The sequence below is a fragment of the Bufo bufo genome, chromosome 1 (assembly GCF_905171765.1).
Source record: "Bufo bufo chromosome 1, aBufBuf1.1, whole genome shotgun sequence".
In the NCBI taxonomy this organism is placed as follows: domain Eukaryota; kingdom Metazoa; phylum Chordata; class Amphibia; order Anura; family Bufonidae; genus Bufo; species Bufo bufo.
Window position 1 is genome coordinate 230,672,250 of NC_053389.1, and position 24,731 is coordinate 230,696,980.

Here is a 24,731-nt window from a genome sequence, read left to right on the forward strand (position 1 = left end):
TGGAAAAGCATCCGCTCAGAATGCATCCGTTTGCCTCCGATCAGTCTCCATACCGCTTTGGAGGCGGACACCAAAACACTGCTTGCAGCGTTTTGGTGTCAGTCTGATGAAACTGAGCCAAACACAATAGAAAACTGATCCGTCTCCCATTGACTTTCAATGGAGTTCATGACGGATCCGTCTTGGCTATGTTACAGATAATACAAACTGATCCGTTCATGACGGATGCATGCGATTGTATTATTGTAACGGATCAGTTTTTGCAGACACATGACAGATTCGCCCAAAACATGAGTGTGAAAGTAGCCTAAAACTGGCAGAGGATCCGCTGAAGTTATGTAGAGGCCGGCGCCTCTTCATAACTCCAGCGGATCCACCGCCAGCAAAGGGCTTTATTAAGACGGGCGTCTAAAACGCTGGTCTTAATAAATGTGCCCCTATGTCTTCTGTCCACATGACAGAAAACCACACCTACTGGGATCTCTTACACACTAAAGATTTTATATATTTAATCCTCATACATTCACACACAGTACAGAAAGTCACTCAGAGATCCTCATATGTTTACAAAGAACAGATATTTTGGGGCCTGGGTGGGATGAACTGGGGTCAGTTCATGAGTAACTGTGCTAGCTGCACTGTGGTTTTGGAATGAGCCAAGGCTGCTCGATAAAACATTACTCTCTCGGGATTGTAATGCGCGCTGTACCCTGGATATTTATTCCCCGACTCTGTATACAATATTCAATAACCTTATACAACTTCTTCAATATTCTTGATATTTTACCTCAATTCAGATGAAACCCATCCCATTTTCCAATGACTATATCTACAAATCCATCACCTCATTTCAGGCCAGGTGGACTGGCCTCTGTTTAATGGCAATTCAGCTGGAGGTCTTTTCACTCTAAAAGTCCGAGATATCCCCGTGCAGTTTCCAGCCCACGTCTGAAGACAGAGGATGTTGGCTTATGGCTCGAAGTTGTTAGGGAAGTTTTTCTTTTACCAAGTCATTTTGATTTTTAAAGGGATTCTGTCACCTCGTATAACACAAATTCAGATTTTAAACCAGTCATGCTCCACAGCTTACCTTGAATCGGCTGTGCTGTTTTTTATTGTAATCCGTCAAGCAGTTTTGCAGAAAAACGACGTTTATAAAACCCTGAAGGTGCCCAGAATGGTGTTATGTTCCCCTTTGTGTGCCCAAAACGCCTTCCTCCAGAATCCGTAACCACCCACAGCGTCTCATCCCTCTCCTCCCCCTCCCTGACGGCCGAGCGAAGTCTCGCGCAGACGCAGTACCCACTGAGGGCTGCACCAGTGCGATTTGCTGGAGACTGAGGGCAGGAGCTTCATCGTCGTCACTGGGCATGCGCCGAGCCCAGTGACGTCCGATGCTCGGACGTCAGGGAGGGGGAGGAGAGGGATGAAACGCTGTGGGCGGTTAGGGATTCTGGAGGAAGGCGTTTTGGGCACTGTAAGAGGGGCGTTACTGGGCACACAAAAGGGGAACATAACGCCCCTCTGGGCACCTTCAGGGTTTTATAAAAGTCGTTTTTCTGCAAAACTGCTGGACGGATTACAATAAAAAACAGCACAGCCGATTCAAGGTAAGCTGTGGAGCATGACTGGTTTAAAATCTGAATTTGTGTTATACGAGGTGACAGAATCCCTTTAAGCAGGAACTTGTTTATTTGCTTGCCAATAAGGAGACAAACACAGATGATGGTGTCAAAGTGAAGTCATATAGGCAGGATGCTAGCTGGCATCTCCTTAATCAGCCAGTTATTACCATATAAGCAAAAAGCATTGGTTACCATCCCACAAAAAAAAGTTCCTTTCTTGGGGTCGCTGAGGAAGCGTCAGAGAACTTTCTTTATTTGCAAACCTCAGCCCCTGCACACAAGCTTTTAAATCCTTATAACATAATTTTTCCAACACATGCTTCATCTGCAATTCACTTTTCTGCCTTTCAGGATTTTTTCTGCTCCCAGGGTGTTGCCAAGAGTGCAATGTTTCTGACAGGCTCCCTAAGGGTGAAAGGTATGGCTGACATCCCATAGACGATTGGCAGGTAAAGGCATCCTCCAAACAGCTCCTGATGGATCTGCACACAACGATGCAGCGTTACAAGATAATGGCTCCCTGATCAATTACAAGGAGTCACAGCTATCCCCAACTCAGGAGCTGAAATACACTGCTCAAAAAAATAAAGGGAACACTTAAACAACACAATGTAACGCCAAGTCAATCACACTTCTGTGAAATCAAACTGTCCACTTAGGAAGCAACACTGAGTGACAATCAATTTCACATGCTGTTGTGCAAATGGTATAGACAACAGGTGGAAATTATAGGCAATTAGCAAGACACCCCCAATAAAGGAGTGGTACCCACAGACCACTTCTCAGTTCCTATGCTTCCTGGCTGATGTTTTGGTCACTTTTGAATGCTGGCGGTGCTTTCACTCTAGTGGTAGCATGAGACGGAGTCTACAACCCACACAAGTGGCTCAGGTAGTGCAGCTTATCCAGGATGGCACATCAATGCGAGCTGTGGCAAGAATGTTTGCTGTGTCTGTCAGCGTAGTGTCCAGAGCATGGAGGCGCTACCAGGAGACAGGCCAGTACATCACGAGATGTGGAGGAGGCCGTAGGGGCGCAACAACCCTGCAGCAGGACCTCTACCTCCGCCTTTGTGCAAGGAGGAACAGGAGGAGCACTGCCAGAGCCCTGCAAAAGGACCTCCAGCAGGCCACAAATGTGCATGTGTCTGCTCAAACGGTCAGAAACAGACTCCATGAGGGTGATATGAGGGCCCGACGTCCACAGGTGGGGGTTGTGCTTACAGCCCAACACCGTGCAGGACGTTTGGCATTTGCCAGAGAACACCAAGATTGGCAAATTCGCCACTGGCGCCCTGTGCTCTTCACAGATGAAAGCAGGTTCACACTGAGAAGATGTGACAGAGTCTGGAGACGCCGTGGAGAACGTTCTGCTGCCTGCAACATCCTCCAGCATGACCGGTTTGGCATTGGGTCAGTAATGGTGTGGGGTGGCATTTCTTTGGAGGGCCGCACAGCCCTCCATGTGCTCGCCAGAGGTAGCCTGACTGCCATTAGGTACTGAGATGAGATCCTCAGACCCCTTGTGAGACCATATGCTGGTGCGGTTGGCCCTGGGTTCCTCCTAATGCAAGACAATGCTAGACCTCATGTGGCTGGAGTGTGTCAGTAGTTCCTGCAAGACGAAGGCATTGATGCTATGAACTGGCCCGCCCGTTCCCCAGACCTGAATCCAATTGAGCACATCTGGGACATCATGTCTCACTCTATCCACCAACGTCACGTTGCACCACAGACTGTCCAGGAGTTGGCAGATGCTTTAGTCCAGGTCTGGGAGGAGATCCCTCAGGAGACCATCCGCCACCTCATCAGGAGCATGCACAGGCGTTGTAGGGAGGTCATACAGGCACGTGGAAGCCACACACACTACTGAGCCTCATTTTGACTTGTTTTAAGGACATTACATCAAAGTTGGATCAGCCTGTAGTGTGTTTTTCCACTTTAATTTTGAGTGTGACTCCAAATCCAGACCTCCATGGGTTAAAAATTTGATTTCCATTTTTTTATTTTTGTGTGATTTTGCTGTCAGCACATTCAACTATGTAAAGAACAAAGTATTTCAGAAGAATTTTTAATTAACTCAGATCTAGGATGTGTTATTTTTGTGTTCCCTTTATTTTTTTGAGCAGTGTACATAGTTTTATAATAAACTGCTATCAGCAAACAATAAAAGTTGTCTTCAGAGAGGAGAAACACAAGCATGTGGACGAGTCACCTCTTAATAAAAGTCCATAAAAGTCATGAAAGTGTTGACTGATAGAGGTTATACTAGGGGCCATATCTCATGTCTACTTTCCCCAAGACAATATACACTCTTTGGAACAGATGTAACAAGAGCATAAATAAGAACATTTTGGATGTATCCTTCAACTCACCAAGGGCTAAAGAGGTAGTTAAAACCTAAGAATCCACTACCTGGCAAATTCCTGATCCCCCAAACTCAGAAAGGTCCTCGTTTCGGATGACTCGGGTGCGCATGGTAACAGATTGTGGGTCCACAAAATGTGGCATAAGAGGTTGTCATCCAACCTGAAAGATCCAGGGTTGTCAGGCTAGCCTTAGCTTACAACCTAACCCTTGCAATCACCAAATGCTTGTTGAGTCAAAATAATTTACTAAACAGTTTATATTAAATAGGCTGCAAGGAGCTTTATCTAGAGAAATGGAGACTCAACATAACTTCCATTACTGCTAAGAGTGCTCAGGAAGAGTCTGGAGAAGCAGACAGAAGTCATTGCAATTCTCCCATGATGAAGTTGCATGGCCTAGGACTTCCACTGATGTTAACACTATTAACACTACTGTATGTTAGTGAATATTTTTGTAGAATGTATTAGGGAACAAAAAATAAAAAATCACTCATAATGCAATTCACCATCATCAAAAAACATCAGGTTTTTTCTTCAGAACCTTAAAGAATCTCAGACCAGCTTTCATTACCTGCACCTTTTTGTGTGTCTTTAGCTGCACTGACTAAACATCTGTTTAAAACCTTGGAGAACCCTGATGTTTCTGTAAGTACTTATTTTTGTACTATTATTGGTATATTATCCAATGATTTTGTTTTTCCTTTGAGTATTGTTTTTTATTATACTCCTTGTGGATTCCAATGCGACATCATTTGCTGTATTGTCTCAAATGCTCAATAAATAACCTTTGAAAGTAAAACATTGGAGGATTCTTCTCTCAGATAGTTGTCACCTCCTCTACAAGCCGTATTAGTGAACTACAGAATTAGTCATACAAGGTACCTTATCTCAGGGATCCAAAAGGTCAGGAGAAGGAAGAATGGTACTACCTTAGTATCAGAAGGACTGTCTTTAAGGGGTTGTGCAGACAGAACATAGTGATGACCAATCCTCAGTATAGGTCATTAATATTTGATCAGTGGGGATCCAATACCTGGAACCCTCAGCTGTTTGAAAAGGAGGAGGTGCCCTTCGTCTTGGAAGCAGTGTAATTACAAGTACTTGCTCCATTCACTGGAATGGATACTTGTAATTACACTACACCACCACTATAAGGGAGACAATGCGCAGTGTAATGAAAAGGAGGTGGTACTTGCGTGGAGTGTCGCCTCCTCCTCCTCAAACACCTGATTGGCGGGGGTGCCGGATCCCCGCCGATCAGATATTGATGACCTATCCTCAGGAAAGGTCATCATTATATACTTTTGCACAACTCCGCTTTAATATATATCCAAAGGATAGGTATTTTCAGAAAATCTGAAGACATGTTTCTTTTAGCATCAGGGACCCAAAATGGGTCAGAGAGCAAATAATGCCACTAGTGCGGTCAATCAGGGGATCTATTGAGAAGGGCTACTAGTTTCAGTCACTTTACCTGCTCCACTGCCATCTCCTGGACTGAAGTAGGGTATATACCACTGTAACAAACTTGCAACAAGGCTGCATGGTCAGCATCTTCACCCTGGATGGGAAATTACAGGCAGTCTCACTGCACAGGCCTATACTTACCATAGGATATTTGAATGGAGTCTTCTGTCCCACTCACTTGAACACTGCTTTGTAAGTCCCATTTGTGACTGCTCTGCCGTAGGGCGTCCAGGAAAATGAAAATGTATTTGCCTATTATAATTTCCTGTATTCCATGAGCAGCAGAACTTTCCCTCCCTTTAATAAGTTAAATATTGCTTTATAAAAATACACTGGCTCCTTCCTCTTGCTCGGCTTTATAGGGTCCTTGTTAATTGATCATTTCTGCTTATTAACCTGTCTCTATCTTGTTGTACCTAGGGAGCTTTCACCCATTCGTGACTTTGCTGCCTTGGGACTACGAGAACTGAAAATTTCAGGTAAATAAAATTTAATTTTAATCAGACTAAAGAATCTCGTTTCTCACAGTCTGAGTCCATTAGGTGCTTTTTGTGAAAACTCCAGGCAGGCTTCTTTCTGGCACAAAGCCAAGATTGGTGGAGTTTTGCAGTAATGGTTGACCTTCTGGATGATTATCCCATCTGCACACAAGATCTTTGGAGCTCAGCCAGATTGACATGGGGTTCTTGGTCACTTCTCTTACCAAGTCCCTTCTACCCTGATTACTTAATTTGGTAGGGCTGCCAGCTTTAGAAAGAGCTCTGGCTGTTCCAAACATATTCCATTTATAAATTATGGAGTCAACTGTGCTCTTGGAAACTTTTAGTTCAGCAGAATTTTTTTTTATCCTTCTCCATATTTAACTGTCTCTGAGCTCTACAGGCACTTTCCTCTTCATGGCTTGGGTTTTGCTCTAATATGCATTAACAGCTATGAGATCGTATATAGACAGGGGTGTATCTTTCTAAATGATGTCCATTAAACTGAATTTACCCACAGGTGTACTACAATCAGGGTATAGAAACATCTCAAAGATGATTAAGAGAAATGGAAAGTCCCAGAGTTAAATGTCAAGTCTCATAGCAATGGGTCTGAATACTTAAATGTCCATGCAATTTTTTTTCCCCTTTTTAATAAATTTGCAAACATTTCTAAAATTCTGTTTTTTGGAATGACTTCATGTAATATTTTGTACTGTTTTCTGCAAAGAAAATTCATGTCTCTTTCATTCCATTAAAAGAACATGTAGGTGACCACTATTTGAGCGCCAGGCATAGACCGCATAAGGCTCCTGTGCAGGGAAAGAATAAAGGCCTCTTACTTTCCAACTGATTTCTCCAGAAGTAGGAGCTTGGCCGACAGCATTTCGATCATGACAGTATCTTTATATGGAGTACAAGGCCTGGCATACCAACATGAAGATACATTTATTATGGACTTCACTGAAATCTGTATGAATCTACATGCAGTGAGCTCCCTCTAGTGGTGGCGGCTGCAGGCAGGCAGAATTGTATCATATAACTATGTGCAGGGGGTTTGGAGCACAGTTTCAGGAAAGATATACAGTATTATGAGGACAGTCAGTATAAACTCATGTATCTATTCACATAAAAAATAAATTTCCGGATCCGGCATAAATTTCCATTTGAATGTATTAGTGCATTAAAATTGCCGCACTGACGGATCAGTTCTTCCGGTCCACGCATGCGCAGACCTTTAAATCTGTGGGGAAAAAAGGAGGGGAGTTGTGGTTTGATGTAGGAACTTTTCTTCATGTTATCACTCTCTTACCAATCATAGCCTGTTACTGGGAGATACAGGGACTTTTCTTCATGTTACCGCCCTCTTACCAATCATAGCCTGTTACTGGGATACACAGGGACTATTCTTCATGTTTTCTCTACCCCAAACAGCCTTCAGTGTCTCCAAAGGAGGGATACAAAAACTTTTCCTCATGCTAATGATCATCTTCTCAATCACAATCTGTAACTGTCATACACATATACTACCCCATACTTGCCTTCAGCATCCTAAAGTTTTTCTGCATCCACAGTCTGAAACTCTTATCTGGTAGAGTCAAACTTTTAGCCACAAACATTAATTTTTATGCATTTAACTTTTAAAATATTTAAAACAGTGCTGGGAGGCATTTTCAGAATATCTACTTGCATAAATGTATGGGTGAGAGCATTTTATTTAATGCTTCAGGTTTTATTTGGGCTTGTTAAAAAAGTGTTAAATTTGTCATGGCAGCATAAAAATCTAATTGTACAGGACATCACCCCCAATCTCTATCTTGGACAGCAGAGATAAGTGCATAGGAGAAGTGTCCATCAAAATTGGGTGCTCTGTTCTACAGCCAGTATAGCTTTGTGGAGCTGCGTTAATTGGTTTCAGTTTTATATTTTGAGTATAGTGTCAAAATTGGCACAAACTGAGGTTTAATTTAAAACGATTCTCTGGCGTTTACCTAAATTCTGTGTATCAGTAGAAAGTTTCAGCAGTACTTACCCATCCATTACGTTATCCATTCTGCAACCTCTCTCGTGATTATATGACTGCTCTTGTCCCGACCAGAAGTGCTTTTGTGTGTTTATGTTCAACTGCATAATGTACAGGCAGCAACAGGAAGAAACAAGCACATCCAGTTGGGACTTCAGTGGAAAAAGATGCAACCAGGTGAGCGGTGATCAGTGGCGCAATGGAAGGGTATGTACTGCTGAAACTTCCTCTCTTCCACAGGTTAGAATCAGATGACACACAGAATTTAGGGTAAGCCTAAAGAACCACTTTACCCTTAGGCCAGGATCTTTAAATAAGCCAAAGCTGGCATCACTGCATCTAAAATAGTGAAAAACAACACACTTCTATGTGAGGACCGTCTCCCTTGTGTGGCGATCGACACCATATGGCTCAATCTTCAAACGGATCCGTCCCCCATTGACTTTCAATGTAAAGTCTGGACGGATCCGTTCAGGCTACTTTCAGACTTAGAATTTTTTTTAAACTATAATGCAGACGGATCCGTTCTGAACGGATACAAACGTCTGCATTATAGGAGCGGATCCGTCTGAGCAGACATCAGACGGACCCGCTCTGAACGCTAGTGTGAAAGTAGCCTAAGCCGGTCCTTCAGTTTAATGCACTGAGTCTCTCTGAAGAGACCCAGAATATTAGAGCTGCAGTTCCTATGGAGGCCTGCAGGTGGCAGGCCAACATAGGATAACTGCAAACTGAGTTTATACTATAGTTCCATAGAACTACAGTATAAGCTAAAATAAAACTACTGAATATTGTAGTGGGCTACAATCCGAAAACACCCATACTATATAAAAAAATAAAATAAAAAAAAGACATAAGTGTTTATGTCTTTACATATGTATGTTTTTTTTTCAGTATTAAAACACAAAAAAAAACTATACATATGTGGGATCACTGTAATCGTACTGACCCAGAGAATAAAGGGCAATACCTGTAAAACTGTGGCGAATAGTTTTTTTTCTCCAATTCCACCCTGTATGGATTTTTTTTTTTTCCTCGCTTCCCACAACATTGTATGCCATATAAAAGGGTGGTATTGGAAAGTACAACTTGTCCCACAAAAAATACTGCTAGGTGAACGGAAAATTAAGAAAGGTATGGCTCTGTGAAGAGAAGGAACAAAAGTGAAAATGCAAAAACAAAAGGGTTGTAGGAGAACGACATCTAAATTTACCTAATGACATAGCTCAGGCTAGGGGCTCCATTGATACCTTAGTGCATTACAGAGATTTCTAACTCCCTACATAAACAGTTATAACTCCCCTTTAATGAGATGACATTAAGTTACGCACAATTTACTCTCTGCTACAGGATTTGAGAAAAACACATACATTAATCACACAGTTTCCCTACCTTCAAACTCCAGCTCAGACCAGCAGATCACAGAGTAAATGGCTCGTAAGTCTAGAATGCGCTTAAAGTCTGATCACCTCTGGCTGCTTCCTCTTCTTTTTACTCACTCATAAAAGTGAATCTTTGACAGAAGGGCAGAGCACGGCAGTCACATTAGTGCACAAAAGGGGTGATCTTAAAAAGGGCAAATACTAAATCTTCAAGTCATTTCTCCAGTTGGTGTTGTTCCGTTATCAGGCATTTCGGGTTTGGAGAGGCTGAATGTAGCGTGTTCTTTCTGAGATGAGTTACAGGAATTGTAAAATCTAAATCTGTGGCCAGATTGCAGAGAAAACCCAACATTAGTCCCTGGGTGCAATAAGGAAATTGTCATTGCACCAAGAGGCTCTGCTCAGTCTTCTACAGGCTGCACCCCCGTTTTCTCTGCAATCACGGAGTGAGATGGGACCAACACAATTGGATTCAGCTGACAACAGTACTTCTCCCATGTAAGGCTACTTTCACACTGGCGCTTTGGTTTCCGTTTGCGAGATCCGTTCAGGGGTCTCACAAGCGGTCCAAAACGGATCAGTTTTGCTCTAATGCATTCTAAATAGATAAGGATCCGGTCAGAATGCATCAGTTTGCCTCCGTTCCGTCTCCTTTCCGCTCTGGAGGCGGACACTAAAACGCTGCCTGCACCGTTTTGGTGTCCGTCTGACTAAACTGAGCCAAACGGATCCGTTCTGATACACAATGTAAGTCAACGGGGACGGATCAGTTTTCTATGACACAATCTGGCACAATAGAAAACGGATCCGTCCTCCATTGACTTTTAATGGTGTTCAAGACGGATCCGTTCTGATTGGATGCATGCGGTTGTATTATCGGTGCGGATCCGTCTGTGCAGATCCATGACTGATCCGCACCAAACGCAAGTGTGAAAGTAGCCTCAGATGGTTTTATTGAGAGGAATTTGGTGACAGACCCCCTTTAAATGTTTTTTTCCTTTCTTTCTACAGATTGTATGGCGACTTTAGTTACAATCATTCAATAGCTGACAGCCATCTCTCCCGACTCCCTATAGAATACAGATGCGCGTTCGGCCAAGCGGAATGTGTATAGGGATGCCGGGAGGGAGAGTTAGAGGAAAAATATTCATTGATGATGTCAGGGGAGAGTCGGGAGTGCCCCACAGCCATTAGAGTGTCGGCCGAACCTGCGGTTCTCGACGGGTTGAACCGACAAAAGACTAATGTGTATGACCAGCTTGGGACGCAAATACACACCTTGGTTCACACAGGTCTAGTTTTACCACACAGGAGTCTGGAAAAGCTGGGTAACACTGCGGCAGTAAGCTATATATTTAAGAAATATCTGTAAAGGGGTTATAGAATATAATCAGTGGTCCAATCAGATTGGGTCAAGTTTGGATACTGTAAGGTGGAGTGGTGGTCTGCAGGAGTGTGACATGATAGGCCTTGGAAAATCCAAACTCAAACCTCCAAGATTTTTCACAATTTTCCAGTTGAAATTTGCATTGAAGTGTTGGAGGTCGGCTGTTCAGTCACGTGTCTGACGGAGTGCAGAAACTTGTTCCCAAGGACTACCAGAAGATTGTTAAAAGCAGGAAAATGACAATGTCCCTATGACAACACTTCCAGCACCTTTCTCTAGCAGTGCACTGCTTCATGGGGACATTGTGTGGATCCAAATCAACATCCACATCAATGCTCGCATCCTGATTGCTTTTAATACAGTTAGGTGTGGACAGTACATATGCATAAATAAAATCACGTCCTTTTCGGTCAAGTTGCTGATTATAATTCATCATCTCTGGAAAAGCTGTGTGAAAACAATTATGTCCACCATTACAGCTTCCTCAAGGGTTGCCACCCAGCTTTCCCAGTCAACAGAGAAGAAAATAGATGTGCTTGGATACATGTCCTCTTCACTGCAGGATAAGGCAGACTAGTCATTCAAGAGCCTCAAAAAGAAAGGGAATGATAAAATGGTACTCACCCAACTTTCCCAGGAACAAAAGGGGATGACCCAAAGGCTCATATTTACTGGTGGATTTTGATTTTAAGGGTATCTTTTGGTATACAGATGACCAGACAAGAGGATAGGAGAGAAACTATTTATACAAGTCAGTAGTCACAGAAAGAAGAAGGGGAAGATGGGTTTTAACCTTCCCCAGGATTTTCTAAAAACCAAATCCTACACAGACAACCAATCTCCTCCACCCTCGGCCTCCCATCGCCAAAATTGAAGTGTTCAGTCATATACCCTTCATGTAATGAAAAATCCAGACACCAGCACCAATACTTGGGCAAATAAGTCTTCATCCTCTTCTGTAACCTACCTGGAAAGAAAAGGAAGGGCATCCACAAAATCATACCCCACCTAAAACCTGAGAGGACAAGCACTTCCCTCCCTCTGGCCATGTGCGACATCCTGCCACATCCTGGGTTTATGGGCTTCCATTATAAAAAGTCACTTCTGGGAAATCCATGAATCGGCTGGGGGTGGGATCAGAAATCTTGACAGGATACTGATGGACAATACAGTTTTATCTTTCCTACCAAGCAATGCCAGCCCGGATTGTCTGTAGTCCAATGATGGGGATCTGTGCAAGGCTGAGGGCACTATCTAATAACATGACTCTGCCAGGAAGTTGGCAGAGGGTAGTAGGAGCAAATGGATAACCAAGAAGGGGAAACAAAAAAAATCCATTATGCTAGCTGACCTCCTGTTTCACCTCAATGGTAGGCAAGGGGAATCCGGCGGTGAAAGTCAAAGTAGGGGGACAGGGGGGGTAAGGCGGGCATGGTCCTGGGACTCTCTTTCTGGTACAGTTCGTGCAGATGTAATCCTCGTTCTCGGCCATTTCAGAAGAGACACCGACACAGACCTGGTGAAACCATTCATCACAGCCGCCATCACACTGCACCCAGTCCACCTGCGGGAAATAGGGGAAGAACACACAGTAGTAAAAACAGCCATGTACAAAGCAGGACGCACACAGGAGGCAGGTAGAGTCAAGACAACAGTACACAAGGAAGAAGGGCAGAAATTGCGGTATGAAATGGTGCGTGGGAAACTATTCCTTTTTTTTTTTAGCTAAAAGAGGATTATTTGTACCATGAAAATCCAGTCAAATCAGAATTAAATGCAGATTTTGCTCCCATGAGACCAAGGAACAGAAGCTGCTTGTTACAGAAATGACCGCCTCTAAAAGTAGCTCAGGGGAGGGCTAACAATGGGGGATGTATTGTTCTAATACAACCCACTTCCAGTCTTTAAAGTCAGCAATAGGCTATTAGCGATATGCAGTATGTAAGATATTACACTAGTATTATTAGGATCTGACTAATTTCCTGTTAGAACCTATATAGTAACAGGACAACTGCACTGTCAGGTCTTCCATTCTACAAAGTGCTAGTCCCTCTCTACAGGGTTACTGCTTTAGGCCGAATGCACACGACCGTGTTCCGCGGCAGAGAGCGGTCCGTGGTATGCCGAGCTGGATTCCTGTTCAGAGCAGGAGCGCACGGCGTCATTGGTTGCCATGTGCATTCGGCCTTACTGAGCTGCTCATTCACACAACTGCTGTTTGGGTCCGCATACGAGCCGCATCTTTTGCAGCTTGGATGCAGAGCTGTTTACTTCAATGGGGCACTCCGAGTGCTGTCTGCATCTGTTGCTCCGTTCCGTAGTATCACAAAAAAGATAGAACATGTCCTATTCTTGTCTGTTTTGCAGACAAAAATAGAGAATTACATTATGGGCGGCCCGGTTCCGCAAAACACGGTGGGGGTCGTGTGAATGAGCCCTAAAACTGATAAAGGGATTCACTAGTTTTGTGAAACCAAGCATAATCTCTGTAACACAGAAAGTTCTCAAATTTTCTAATATACTTTGTTTTGATTCTTCACCACTGTCAAGATATCTGCGGAAGGAAATATTCTTCTATGAAGAGGCTGAAAACCTGTCTTGACTTAAAAAGTGTCACAGCTGAGAGTTTGCTGCAATTGTATCCACTCTAGAAGACCCTCTAGACACTGCACTGATACTTTACACTGTGTACAACTGTAGCCACCTCTAAGCTGTTTGCAGTACTAGGTCACTGAGAGCAATCTCAGAAGATTCGTACCTATGACACTGGCCGACCCATTACATGTGCACTTGGCAGCTGACGGGATCTGTGTTGGTCCCATGTTCATATGTGCCCGCATTGCTGAGAAAAATTAAAAGTTTTAATATATGCAAATGAGCCTGTAGTCTAGGAGCAACTGCTGCTTCCCTGTCAATCAAAGAGGAGAGGACGCGGCAGTTGCAGAGAAAGCGGAGCGCAAATGCAACGGGTCAGCCAGTTTCACAGATACAAATCTGTTGACAGATGCCCATTAAAGCACAAAATGGGCCATTTCTTACAAGAATCAGATGTGGCACTATTGTGAAGAGTTCCATCTGTGTAGATCCATGCACTGGAACACAAATCTACACCAGCCAGGAAGTTGGTGCAGATTTCAGGTATAAACTACATCACTTTCCTGGCATAGATATGATAAATGTGCTGAGCTGTCCATGCCTGGCCCCGCACCACTCACTTCCTTGGAAAAGTGGGAGTGGGGCTGAAGCCTCCCCCCCAAAAAAAAATGAAAAATTAAAAAAATTGCACAAGCGGGGCTTGCACCAAACTTTGCACCTTTTTACTCAATTTTTCTGGTGTACAAGAGACAACTAATGTCCCCTAAAGTCTATAAGAAAGCGACAAGACCTTTCCATACACAATAATTAAAAACTTGCTAAGTTATACTGACAGGATACAGCAAATGTCTACCCTGCACACCTCCCTCACCTTGTCCTTGCAAGGGCGCTGGCAATTCTGAGCTGCACATATAGCGTTCTCATCATCAGAATCTTCTGCTCCTGACCAGTCATACTTGGATGGGATATCCAGAACCTTCTTCTCTCGCTTCTTTTCAGTGATCTCTTTGTTGAGCTCAACCTTGGCAGCGACTGCTTTCTCTTTCTTTCTCTTGCGCTCCTCCTCCTTGGCCAGCCTTTTCGCCAGTTTACTAAGCTCCTTGGCCTTGTCATGTCCCAGCTTGAGCTTCTTCTTTTTGGTCTTGTCCAGCTTTTTTAGCTCCTTGGATCTTTGTTTTCCCTCAGCTAAGAAATGCTCAGCTCGCTCCAACTTCCTCTTGCGCTTCTTCTCAGAAGAATCCCTACTTTTCACTTTGACTGGCTTCTCATCCAGGCTGTCATCCTGACGAAACAACATGAAGAGTTTCAACTGAAAGTCAATAACAGGCTTAGTATTGAAGGCCCGACAGTGAGCATCCTTACCTCCATAACATGCAGGAACCTCTCTTCCGACGGTGGATGTGTTGCCTGCAATATCCGCCAGATATGTTGTGTTTCATCCAGAGAAACCTCCAGCAGATCCCCTAACATCATGAGCTCTTCCAGCTGACACTTTGCTCCTGGTGATAACTCTAGAACAGGAGGCTCCAGGCTACGAGGCACCAAAGGGGTCTTCCGTGGTTGCTTTCGGGGAGTTCCTGACGCTTTAAGAAATAAAAAACAAAAACCTAATATTCAAGGACAACTAAAAGTAGTCTTATTTCCATTTACAAAAAACTTAAAGGGGTTTTCCGGTCTACATGAACATACTTTCATTTTTGAAGCTGTAATTTTGTAATATATTTCTTTTACCTTTATTGCTTCTATCTTCCGTTCTGGGCTGTGGTCACATGACCATGTCCATGCAGCCAGGGCTGGCATTTTTTTTTTATAGGGGAGCGGGGTTTCTGTTAGGGTTGCCACCTTTCCCAACAAAAAGTACTGGTTACACAAATTAAAAAGGTTGGCATGTGTATTTAAGTTTTATTTAGCCTCTATTTTTTAAATGATTCTGCTGGGATTTAAACTCACAACCATTTACATTAAAGTCAAGAACCTTAACCACTGAGCTATAGAGCTTCATGATAACCTGCAGTTACTAAAAACCTGCTGTAAATATATTATGGCTAAAAACCTCAGTAGTAATTTCCCACATATTATGCATTCATATATATCAGAAGTATGAATAAAAAAAAATTATATATATATATATATATATATATATAAAAATACAAAAACGATGGCGGCACTGGACAAATGGAGCTGGCGGGTGCTAGGTCCAGGGGTATAGCTGCTTACCCCGTAGCAATAGGTAAGAAAACCGGACAGCACTCCAAGTAAAAAGCAATTGGTGTTTATTCACCCATGTGGAAGGCAACGTTTCAGCTCATACAAAGAGCCTTTCTCTGCTTGAGAAAGGCTCTTTGTATGAGCTGAAACGTTGCCTTCCACATGGGTGAATAAACACCAATTGCTTTTTACTTGGAGTGCTGTTTGTTTTATTATATATATATATATATATATATATATATATATATATATATATATATATATATATATATATATATATATATATATATATAATGATACTTCTGCTATACAGCACTACTTTTTGAGTTCAAATCCCAGCAGAAACATTTCAGAAATAGAGGCTAAATTAAATTTAAAATATATATATATATTTTTAGGTTTTTAGCCATAATATATTTACATATATTATATTATATATTTATAATATATGTAAATATATTATAGCTAGAAACCTCAGTAGTAGTTACCACATATTATGCATTCATATATATCAGAAGTATGATTTTTTTTATTATATATATATATATATATATAAATAAATAAATAGTCCAGTGGCAAGACTTGCCATAATATGGGTGAATAAATTACTGCTGGTTTTATCACTATTTTGGAGTGCAGTCCTACTTCTTCGTTATATATATCTAAAAAAATTTATATATATATATATATATATATATATATATATATATATATATATATATATATATATATATATATATATATAAATTTATAATTTTTTTTTTTGTAATTACATATTTATTTTGTGCCATACATTTTTTTACAATTACAAATATATATATTGCCACTTCTGCTGTATATGAATACCTAATACATGAGAAACTACTATGAGGTTTTTCAGGCACAGTTTGTCATTGAGCTTTATAGCTCAGTGGTTAAGGTTCTTGCCTCTAATGTAAAAGGTTGCGAGTTCAAATCCCGGCAGAAACATTTCTGAAACAGAGGCTAAATTAGACTTAAATACACTGGGTGTCCCTAAGTACAGTGCTTGGGGATACCCCCTTCACGTTCATAGCACTGACTTCTCCTAAGCTGGGACCAAACTCTTCAGTAACACTGTGGGATTCCCTACTGTACAGCGATCTTCTGCATAGACCTAAGTGGGCCCCGGGATTTGCCATGCAGCTCTTCCTTATTTCCTGTGATGTTATGTCCATGTGTGTGGCAAGGCAGCAACAGGAGCAGTGTTAGGGGAGTGTCTAACTAGCTGGGTGGAGCTATAAAGTAGCTGGGTGTTTTTAGGGTTGGTGCTGCACCTGTGGCAGAGAAAGGACAAGTGCATCATGGGTTTGGTTGGATACAGCAACGGGAAGTGCTACATACAGGATGTAGACAAAGGACAAGGATTTGTTTACATTGTGAAAACAGGTCAGGAGAGTCCAGATTGAAAAAAAAAAGCATGGGGAAGATGTACACGAGGTAAGAAACTACATGAATATATCTATTAAGAACCACAGTAATCCCAGAAAATCCCTTTAAGCAATATAATGAAACATACTGCAACTCTGATTTCCTTGGACAACTACTCCGCTTCTACCCTACAGCAGTTTTCTTAAAGGGGGTCTCCAGGCCCTAAAAAGCCACCTAAAAAGCCACTTTCGGCTAACCTGTGTAGAGAAGACACTTAGAGCAGTACTTGCTCTTCCTCTGCTCCACACATTCTGCTATCCTGGCCGGGACCACATGAATGCCGGACTGGCTGTAGGCTCTTCCTCTGATAACTGCTACCAGATGCTCTCCTATTTCTTTCTGTTCAGCTGCATAATGTAGATGTAGTTGAACAGGAAGAAAGAGGAGCACCTACAGTGGCAATGTCAGAGGAAGAGACTACAGCCAGTCAGGGGCTCACATGATCACAGCTGGGATAGCAGGATCAGCAGAACGATGAAAGGTAAGTATTGCACAAAGTGTCTCTCCAGAGGTTAGCTGAAAGAGGCTTTTCTGGTACAGGCCTGGAGAACTCCTTTAAATGTCTTCAGTTGCGTTTCACTTGCTAACATTTACAAGAACTCTGCTTGCTGCCAGAGAAGGTAATTCTTGTTTACATTCAGAGGATGAATACCTGGGTTGACCCTGCCCCATTTGGTCTCAATCAGTGCAGGCAAGCTACTTTGAGCATAACACAGTGGTGGCACAAATCTCTGCTCTGTGCTGGACTCCAGATGGAGAACTCTTACCTACGATAACACAATATAACAAACACTGCAGCGTGAGCAGGACTAGCTCAACAAGGTTTTCAATCTTGGGCATGTAAACAAGGTTTCCATTTATTGACAGCAAGAAGAGTCCCTGAATATGGGGACCACTTTTGTTCTGAATTGTAGAACATATCATAGGTCAGGGATGCTCAACCGGCAACCCTCCAGCTGTTGCAAAACTACAACTCCAAGCATGCCCTGACAGCCTACAGCTATCAACCTGCAGCAGGGCATGGTGGGAATTGTAGTTTCACAACAGCTGAGGGGGCCGCAGGTTGAGCATCCCTGCCATAGGTTAACCCAAAGTACAATTTTGTGTTCCATTCTTACTTTGCACACAGCTCTTGGAGGCGGAGGAGTATGCATGCTCTGTACAGAAGGATGGAGTGGTCCACATGTGACTGACAACTTCTTCCGACTTGATTGGTATCTCCTCGTCACAGAATAGGTTGGGTTCTAAGCTGCTGGAGGACTTGACACTACCAGTGTCCTGGAAAATAGGAGGGAAGATTATAACTGTGATAAACCAACATGAAACATCCCTCACATTAGTGACATTCCCCAAATTCCTAATAATACTCTACATCCAGACAAGTTGGAAGCGGCTGCTTGTTGTAGCATAAGGGGTAGGGAATAAAATATGGTGGCACCCCACCTGAAATCTGGGCCACTCATTGTATAATCCCTAAATATATGCCTGTTCAGTACCTGGGAGCACACCAAGTATATTTTAACCCCTTCCTGACATCCGCTGTACATGTACAGTGGATGCTGAGCAGGTGCCATCACAGTGAGATAAAGTGGTCACTGTGATTTCGTAGTAATTTCGTAGTAAAAAGGTCACAGAGAGGCACGGAGCATTATCAATCATGTTAATGCTCCGTGCCTCTGCAGTCTGCATCGGGTCTTGGCTGTCATTCACGGAGCGGATGTCACGCACGGCATCCGCTCGTGTGAAACAGCCCTAAGGGTTTCCGGAATGCCCAGTGGAAACTTTCCTCATAATTAGCATGTGGTCTATGAGGTAATAAAACTCTATTTTCTCTTTTTTCAGTGCACTACGATTGGCAATGTAAATACATTCAAATGGCATGTGTATCACTTCCAGCAGTTTGGTGGCTCAAATATCTGCTGACAGATTCCCTTTAAGGTTGTGTCAAATGAGGTCAATGACCAGAAATCCATAAGTCAGTGCAGCTCTAGCCTTAAAAAGGTATTCGGATCTTAAAAAATTATGGCATATTGCTAGGTTATACAATTGAAATTGGTGGGGGTCCAACTTCCGGTTGGATCACGAGAAACATGGGACTAGTAGTCACAGTTTTTCCATTTATAGCTGTGCCCTGGTTAACTACTATGCAGGGAACTGCAGCACAGCACCAATCAATTGAATGGGACTGGCTGCAGATCCCTGCACAGCCAGATGGCAGAGGTGCTGCTTTATAGAAAAATAAAAATAAAACATAGAAGAGGGCAGAGCACTACACCAGTGCTGTGGCTCTGCTTTCCCAGGATAGGTAGTGGTTCCAGAGGCTGGATCTCTAACCAAAGTGATATCATCTTTAATCAGCAAAAGATCCTGGGAAATGTGAGGTCAGAAATAAGCAGCAGCCAGGGAGAATTCTGATTGCAGCTCTGAAAGTGACGAGTACATAAGTTAAAGGGATTTTTTCAGCTAGTTTTAGCCTATAGAGCTGTGTACATGCTGTATATATATAATCGTTTTTTTGACTGAATAAAAGCACTCAGAGCTATGGGGAATGTATATTGTGGACGTGCTAGTGGTGATCTAGCAGCGCATGTACACAGCTCTATAGGCTAAACCAAGCTGACAGAATCCCTTTAAGATCACACCAAAGTAGGCCAAGTTACCCAACATATATTACCACTGATCAGTGTTCAAAATATTCACAGACATTAAAAGGAAAAGAGATATTTTCTTTAATGTGTTTACCATGTTGCTTACTACCTTTACATCATAACCGTATGTCTCTCTGATATCCTCGTCAGAGTCAGTCTCCTCATCATCGTAGTCTAAAGGTGGTTGTGGAGAAGAAGCCACGCTGGACATTCCTCGACTAAAGGAACCTTGCTGGAATATGGGCAGGTGACCCTACAAGATGAAAGTGGGGGGGGGGAGAGACACATTTTAGAGAAACTAATGAGATCTAATTGGGTACACTCCGAAAATAACGCCACTCAAGAAGACAGTGAGGCATTAAAATAATTATAAAAAACAAAAAAACAACAATACTCACCATCCCAACCCCCTCCCTGCCAGACTTTTTTATGACAGCAGTGGTGACCTGCCCATATAAGTGACTGCCTCAGCCAAGAATACCGCCTCTTGTGCTGTATACCACTGTAGCCAGTAAATGGCTGCAGCAGTCACATGTGGTATACAGGCACGTCATCGCCGTTGTCAGAAACATGATGTCATGGTTGCAGCAGCAGCAGGGAACTTTGGAGCCGCAGAGTTGGAACTAATGAGGGTTCAGAAGTGTAACTTTTTTAAAACCTTCACTCAGATATCCCCTTTTATGGTGCTCACCTGCAGATCAGGGTTAGCTGCAGCTTTCTGTAGCTCCGCACTAATGATCTTTTCAGTCTTTTCCCTTGCTGCTTGCTCCACCATACGCTGGCTCAATACAGAAAGCTTGGCCAGGGCACAAGAGAGTTCTTCTGTGGCCAGCGATTGCCGTGCCCGGTCCTGCCAGCTCATGGCACGTTCTGTCAAGCACTGTAATGCTTCCCCTTCAGGCAGCCTCACTGGTAGTTTCTGTAGTGACACCAGCAGTGAGAGAATAGTCTCTAACCTTGGCCGCCGAGAACGCATGCACTGCGTACACAGAAACTTGACGTCCTTTGATTGCCAACTAGTGCCTTTTTTCTGGGTACTGGTTTTGGGCAGAGGCACGCATGTGCTGTGGAACCAGTCCTTGCACAGCTCACACTGTAACATAAAGCCGCTGGCAGCTTTTCGGCAGATGCAGAACCGAACCTCCTCGATACGATCCACCATTGCCATCTTGGCCAGATTAGCAGCCCGCAACGAACGCATACAATCTACCTCCTTGTGCTCCAAATCCTTAAATAATGCAACCTGTATCGGAAGACAAGAGATATAATGAAGGATCCTTCCTACATAAATAATTTATAATAAATCTCAGCATTCAATCGCCTTCTTTTGAAGCCCATGTTACATATATCACAGATCAACCATCGATTGTAATGCTGCTGCTCATGGTAGATCAAGTTACTGGCAATCACACATGAAGACTAGGTCCCAACTCTTGCAGTAGTCAATGAATGCACATTCCTCCTTATAAAGAGCATCAGTCAGCTCTACTGACTTGTATGTTGCACAAAATGGTCACTATGGGGTATATTTTCTTAGAACCCTGCAAAGCACCATTCCTTTGTTATTCCTCCCATAAATTCAGGAATACATTGACAACTGAGTGTTAGCATTTCCCACTGTCAAACTGTGTGAGTTCCTATGCAGTCAGATTGTGTAGAGACACACTGCAAACTGGTAACACATAGAATTATTATTTGATCTGGAAAACATGTCTTTCCTAAAACAAACATGTTGGGAAATCCAATAGGTCCTCTTGAAGGGTATGTCCTAATGCAGCAAGACATTTGTGCCACTAAGCCATGACAATATCTGCACGTTACATGCAGGTTATGTACCAAACTACCATGTATTTCACCCCTGCTACACTGAAAGTGTTCAGATCCGCAAGATAAGGAATATGTTTGCCTTTCTGTGTGATAAATGTATGCAGCATGTGGATGGAATTTGTAAGCTCTCATCCACATGCCTTAGGCCTAATGCACACAACTGTATTTTTGCAAATCGGCTGGGGAACCATTCATTTTAATGGGGCTGCAAAACTGTGCTGTCCACATGTGTACGTCCGTTCTGCCAGCCCACAAAAAAGATAGACCATGACCTATTCTTGTCGATTTTGTGGACGAGGATCTGACATTTCTATAGAAGGGGAAAAAATGGCGGCATGCACGCGGCCGGTTTTCATGTTTTGCGGACAGCAAAACACATATGGTCGTGTGCATGGGGGCTTAATCAGTGGCAGATTTTACCTGCGTATGTGAATTCACCCCAAAAAGGTCTCCTATCCTATTATACATTTCATAGATGGTCTCTGATGTGGATGTATCAATGTCATCTAAATTTTGCTAATCTATAAAATCCACCGAAATAATAGCAGATTTATTTCTTTAAAATGATCCAGTTGTTCATGCCTCCATGTCCTTACAACATTGAAGTAAAACACCATAAGACTAAATGAATTGTCCCAGCCATTAATATCTCCGGTCTAAAAACAATAACTGTGCCCCATATATAAAACATTTACATGGGCTATTGTGTTTCTAGACTTCATTACCACAGAGGCAGTGTCTCGTGGTTCCTCATGAGACTCTTCTAGTTCACTCATAGAATCCAGATCCAAGTCTTTCTCTTCTATCAGCTCTTTGACTTTCTTCCTCTTATTACGACCACTTCCATAAACTCCAATGTCGCTACGGGGGCTGAGCACCTAAGAAAGCCAAGAGAATATAATTAATTATGTGTTAAAATGTGATCTAACAAGGATGTTTACATTTTAAAAGGATTCTGTCACCAGGATTCTGCCTATAGAGGCGTTCATATGTGCAATTAGCTCTCTTTCAGCAGGTTTTAAATATACTTGTGTTACTGCCATCAATGATTTATTTATATGCTAATTACCTTTATAATTAGCCCAAGGGGCTGTCCAGCCACGCCCCTTCTCCTGGAGCCCAGCACCACCCCACATGCAAAAACGCCCTCCTTCGAGCACGGTCTTCTTTCCCTGTGCTGGCAGCAGCCTCGGGAAATGCATGTGTGCATGCACATGCGCAGTATTACAGCAGTAGACGTCGGTACTGGAAGGAGGGCATTTTTGGATGTGAGGTGGTGCTGGGCTCCAGGGAGAAGGGGCACGCCAGGACTCCAACAGCGGTAGGGATAGCCCCTTGGGCTCCTTAGGAAGGTAATTAGCGTATGAATAGATTTTTTTTATTTTAATATTTATATATATATATATATATATATATATATATATATATATATATATATATATATAATATTAAAATAAAAAAAATCTATTCATACGCTAATTACCTTCCTAAGGAGCCCAAGGGGCTATCCCTACCGCTGTTGGAGTCCTGGCGTGCCCCTTCTCCCTGGAGCCCAGCACCACCTCACATCCAAAAATGCCCTCCTTCCAGTACCGACGTCTACTGCTGTAATACTGCGCATGTGCATGCACACATGCATTTCCCGAGGCTGCTGCCAGCACAGGGAAAGAAGACCGTGCTCGAAGGAGGGCGTTTTTGCATGTGGGGTGGTGCTGGGCTCCAGGAGAAGGGGTGTGGCTGGGCTCCAACAGCAAAAGGGACAGCCCCTTGGGCTAATTATAAAGGTAATTAGCATATAAATAAATCATTGATGGCAGTAACACAAGTATATTTAAAACAAGTTGAAAGAGACTGAACTGCACATATGAACGCCTCTATAGGCATAATCCTGGAGAAAGAATCCCTTTAAGATGATTAGTGACTTTAAGCCACAACTTGCAGCAAACCAGGTATGAGTCCGAGTCCATATACTGGTGAAACTCGAAAAATTAGATTTGTGTGAACTCACCTGTAAAATCTCTCTCGCTTTATTCATTGGTGGGCACAGGACCGTGGGTATAGCTTGCTGCTGCCACTAGGAGGCGACACTAGGTTGAAAACTGTTAGCTCCTCCCCTGCCAGCTATACCCCCTCCAGCCTGGAGAGCATATCAGTTTGTGCACCAGCAGTAGGAGAAGCAGAAATTAAACTGAAAACCAAACAAGAACTGCACACTGCCATAAGATCAAACCAAAAACAAGGTCCCAACTGGCAACCCATGGACCCCACATGCCGCACTAAGAATATTGGGTGGGTGCTGTGTCCCCCAATGAATAAAGCGAGATATAAATTTTACAGGTGAGTTCACAAAAATCTCATTTTCTCGCTCATATCATAGGGGGACACAGGACCGTGGGAAGTCCTAAAGCAGTTCCCAGGGAGGGAAGGCAAAACCCCCCAAGAAAGCAACTCCCTCATGGAAGTCACTACACTGTGGCCTGCAAGACCCTGCGGCCGAGAGCAGCATCCGCCGAGGCCAAAGAATGCACCCGGTAACATTTTGTAAAGGTGTGCAAGGAGGACCAGGTCGCCGCCTTACACAATTGGGATGCAGAAGCGTGGTGTAGGTGAGCCCAAGAAGCCCCGACCGCTCTGGTAGAGTGATCCGTGATCCCAGGAGGAGGCACCTTGTCCCTGGAGTGATAAGCCTCGGCAATTGCCGATCGAATCCACGGGCAATCGTCACCTTGGAGGCCGCCAAACCCTTACGAGGACCCTCTGGGACAACAAAGTGTCCGTGCGCCGAAAGGGGGGCCACGACTTACAGGTAAGTCTTCAAAGCCCGCACCACATCCAGACGATGGAGCAAGACCTCCCTCGGATGAGAAGGCTGCAGACAAAACGAGGGCAGAACAATGTCCTCGTTAACGTAAAAAGCTGATACTACCTTAGGTAGAAAAGATGGCACTGGGCGAAGCACCACTTTATCCTGATGGAGCACCAAGAAGGGCTCCTTGCAAGAAAGCGCCGCCAGTTCTGAAACCCTCCGGATAGATGTGATGGCCACTAAAAAGGCCACTTTCCAGGAGAGCAAGCGAAGGGAGACCTCTCTCAGAGGTTTAAAATGGAGCGGAGTGAACTAAGTTCAGGTCCCAAGAATGCAAGGGGGGACGATAAGGAGGCACTGTGTGAGCCACCCCCTGCATAAAGGTCTTGATCGAACCTAACCCGGCCAGGGGCCTCCGGAAAAAAAAATGGACAGGGCAGAGACCTGTCCTTTCAACAAACTAAGCG

At 43.3% G+C, this 24,731-nt stretch overlaps 2 protein-coding genes across 3 annotated transcripts in view; both read right to left on the reverse strand.

Annotated features, from left to right (window-relative positions):
- The window catches only part of LOC121004237 (sodium- and chloride-dependent GABA transporter 2-like), a 112,488-nt gene extending 111,472 nt beyond the window's left edge, over window positions 1-1,016 (reverse strand). The window contains exon 1 of one of the 2 annotated variants that reach the window (XM_040436406.1): window positions 845-1,016. The gene's annotated coding sequence lies outside the window, so the exon portion shown is untranslated. Of the gene's footprint in view, window positions 1-787 lie in introns of both variants that reach the window. The other variant, XM_040436399.1, reaches the window with a different exon arrangement.
- A 10,443-nt stretch (window positions 1,017-11,459) lies between these two features.
- KDM5A (lysine demethylase 5A) overlaps window positions 11,460-24,731 on the reverse strand; it is an 84,798-nt gene continuing 71,526 nt past the window's right edge. The window contains 7 exon segments of the mRNA XM_040436417.1: window positions 11,460-12,295; window positions 14,198-14,608; window positions 14,689-14,909; window positions 18,102-18,261; window positions 19,741-19,884; window positions 20,323-20,874; window positions 22,184-22,336. Coding sequence (XP_040292351.1) covers window positions 12,074-12,295; window positions 14,198-14,608; window positions 14,689-14,909; window positions 18,102-18,261; window positions 19,741-19,884; window positions 20,323-20,874; window positions 22,184-22,336 — 1,863 coding nt within the window. The 3' untranslated portion in view covers window positions 11,460-12,073.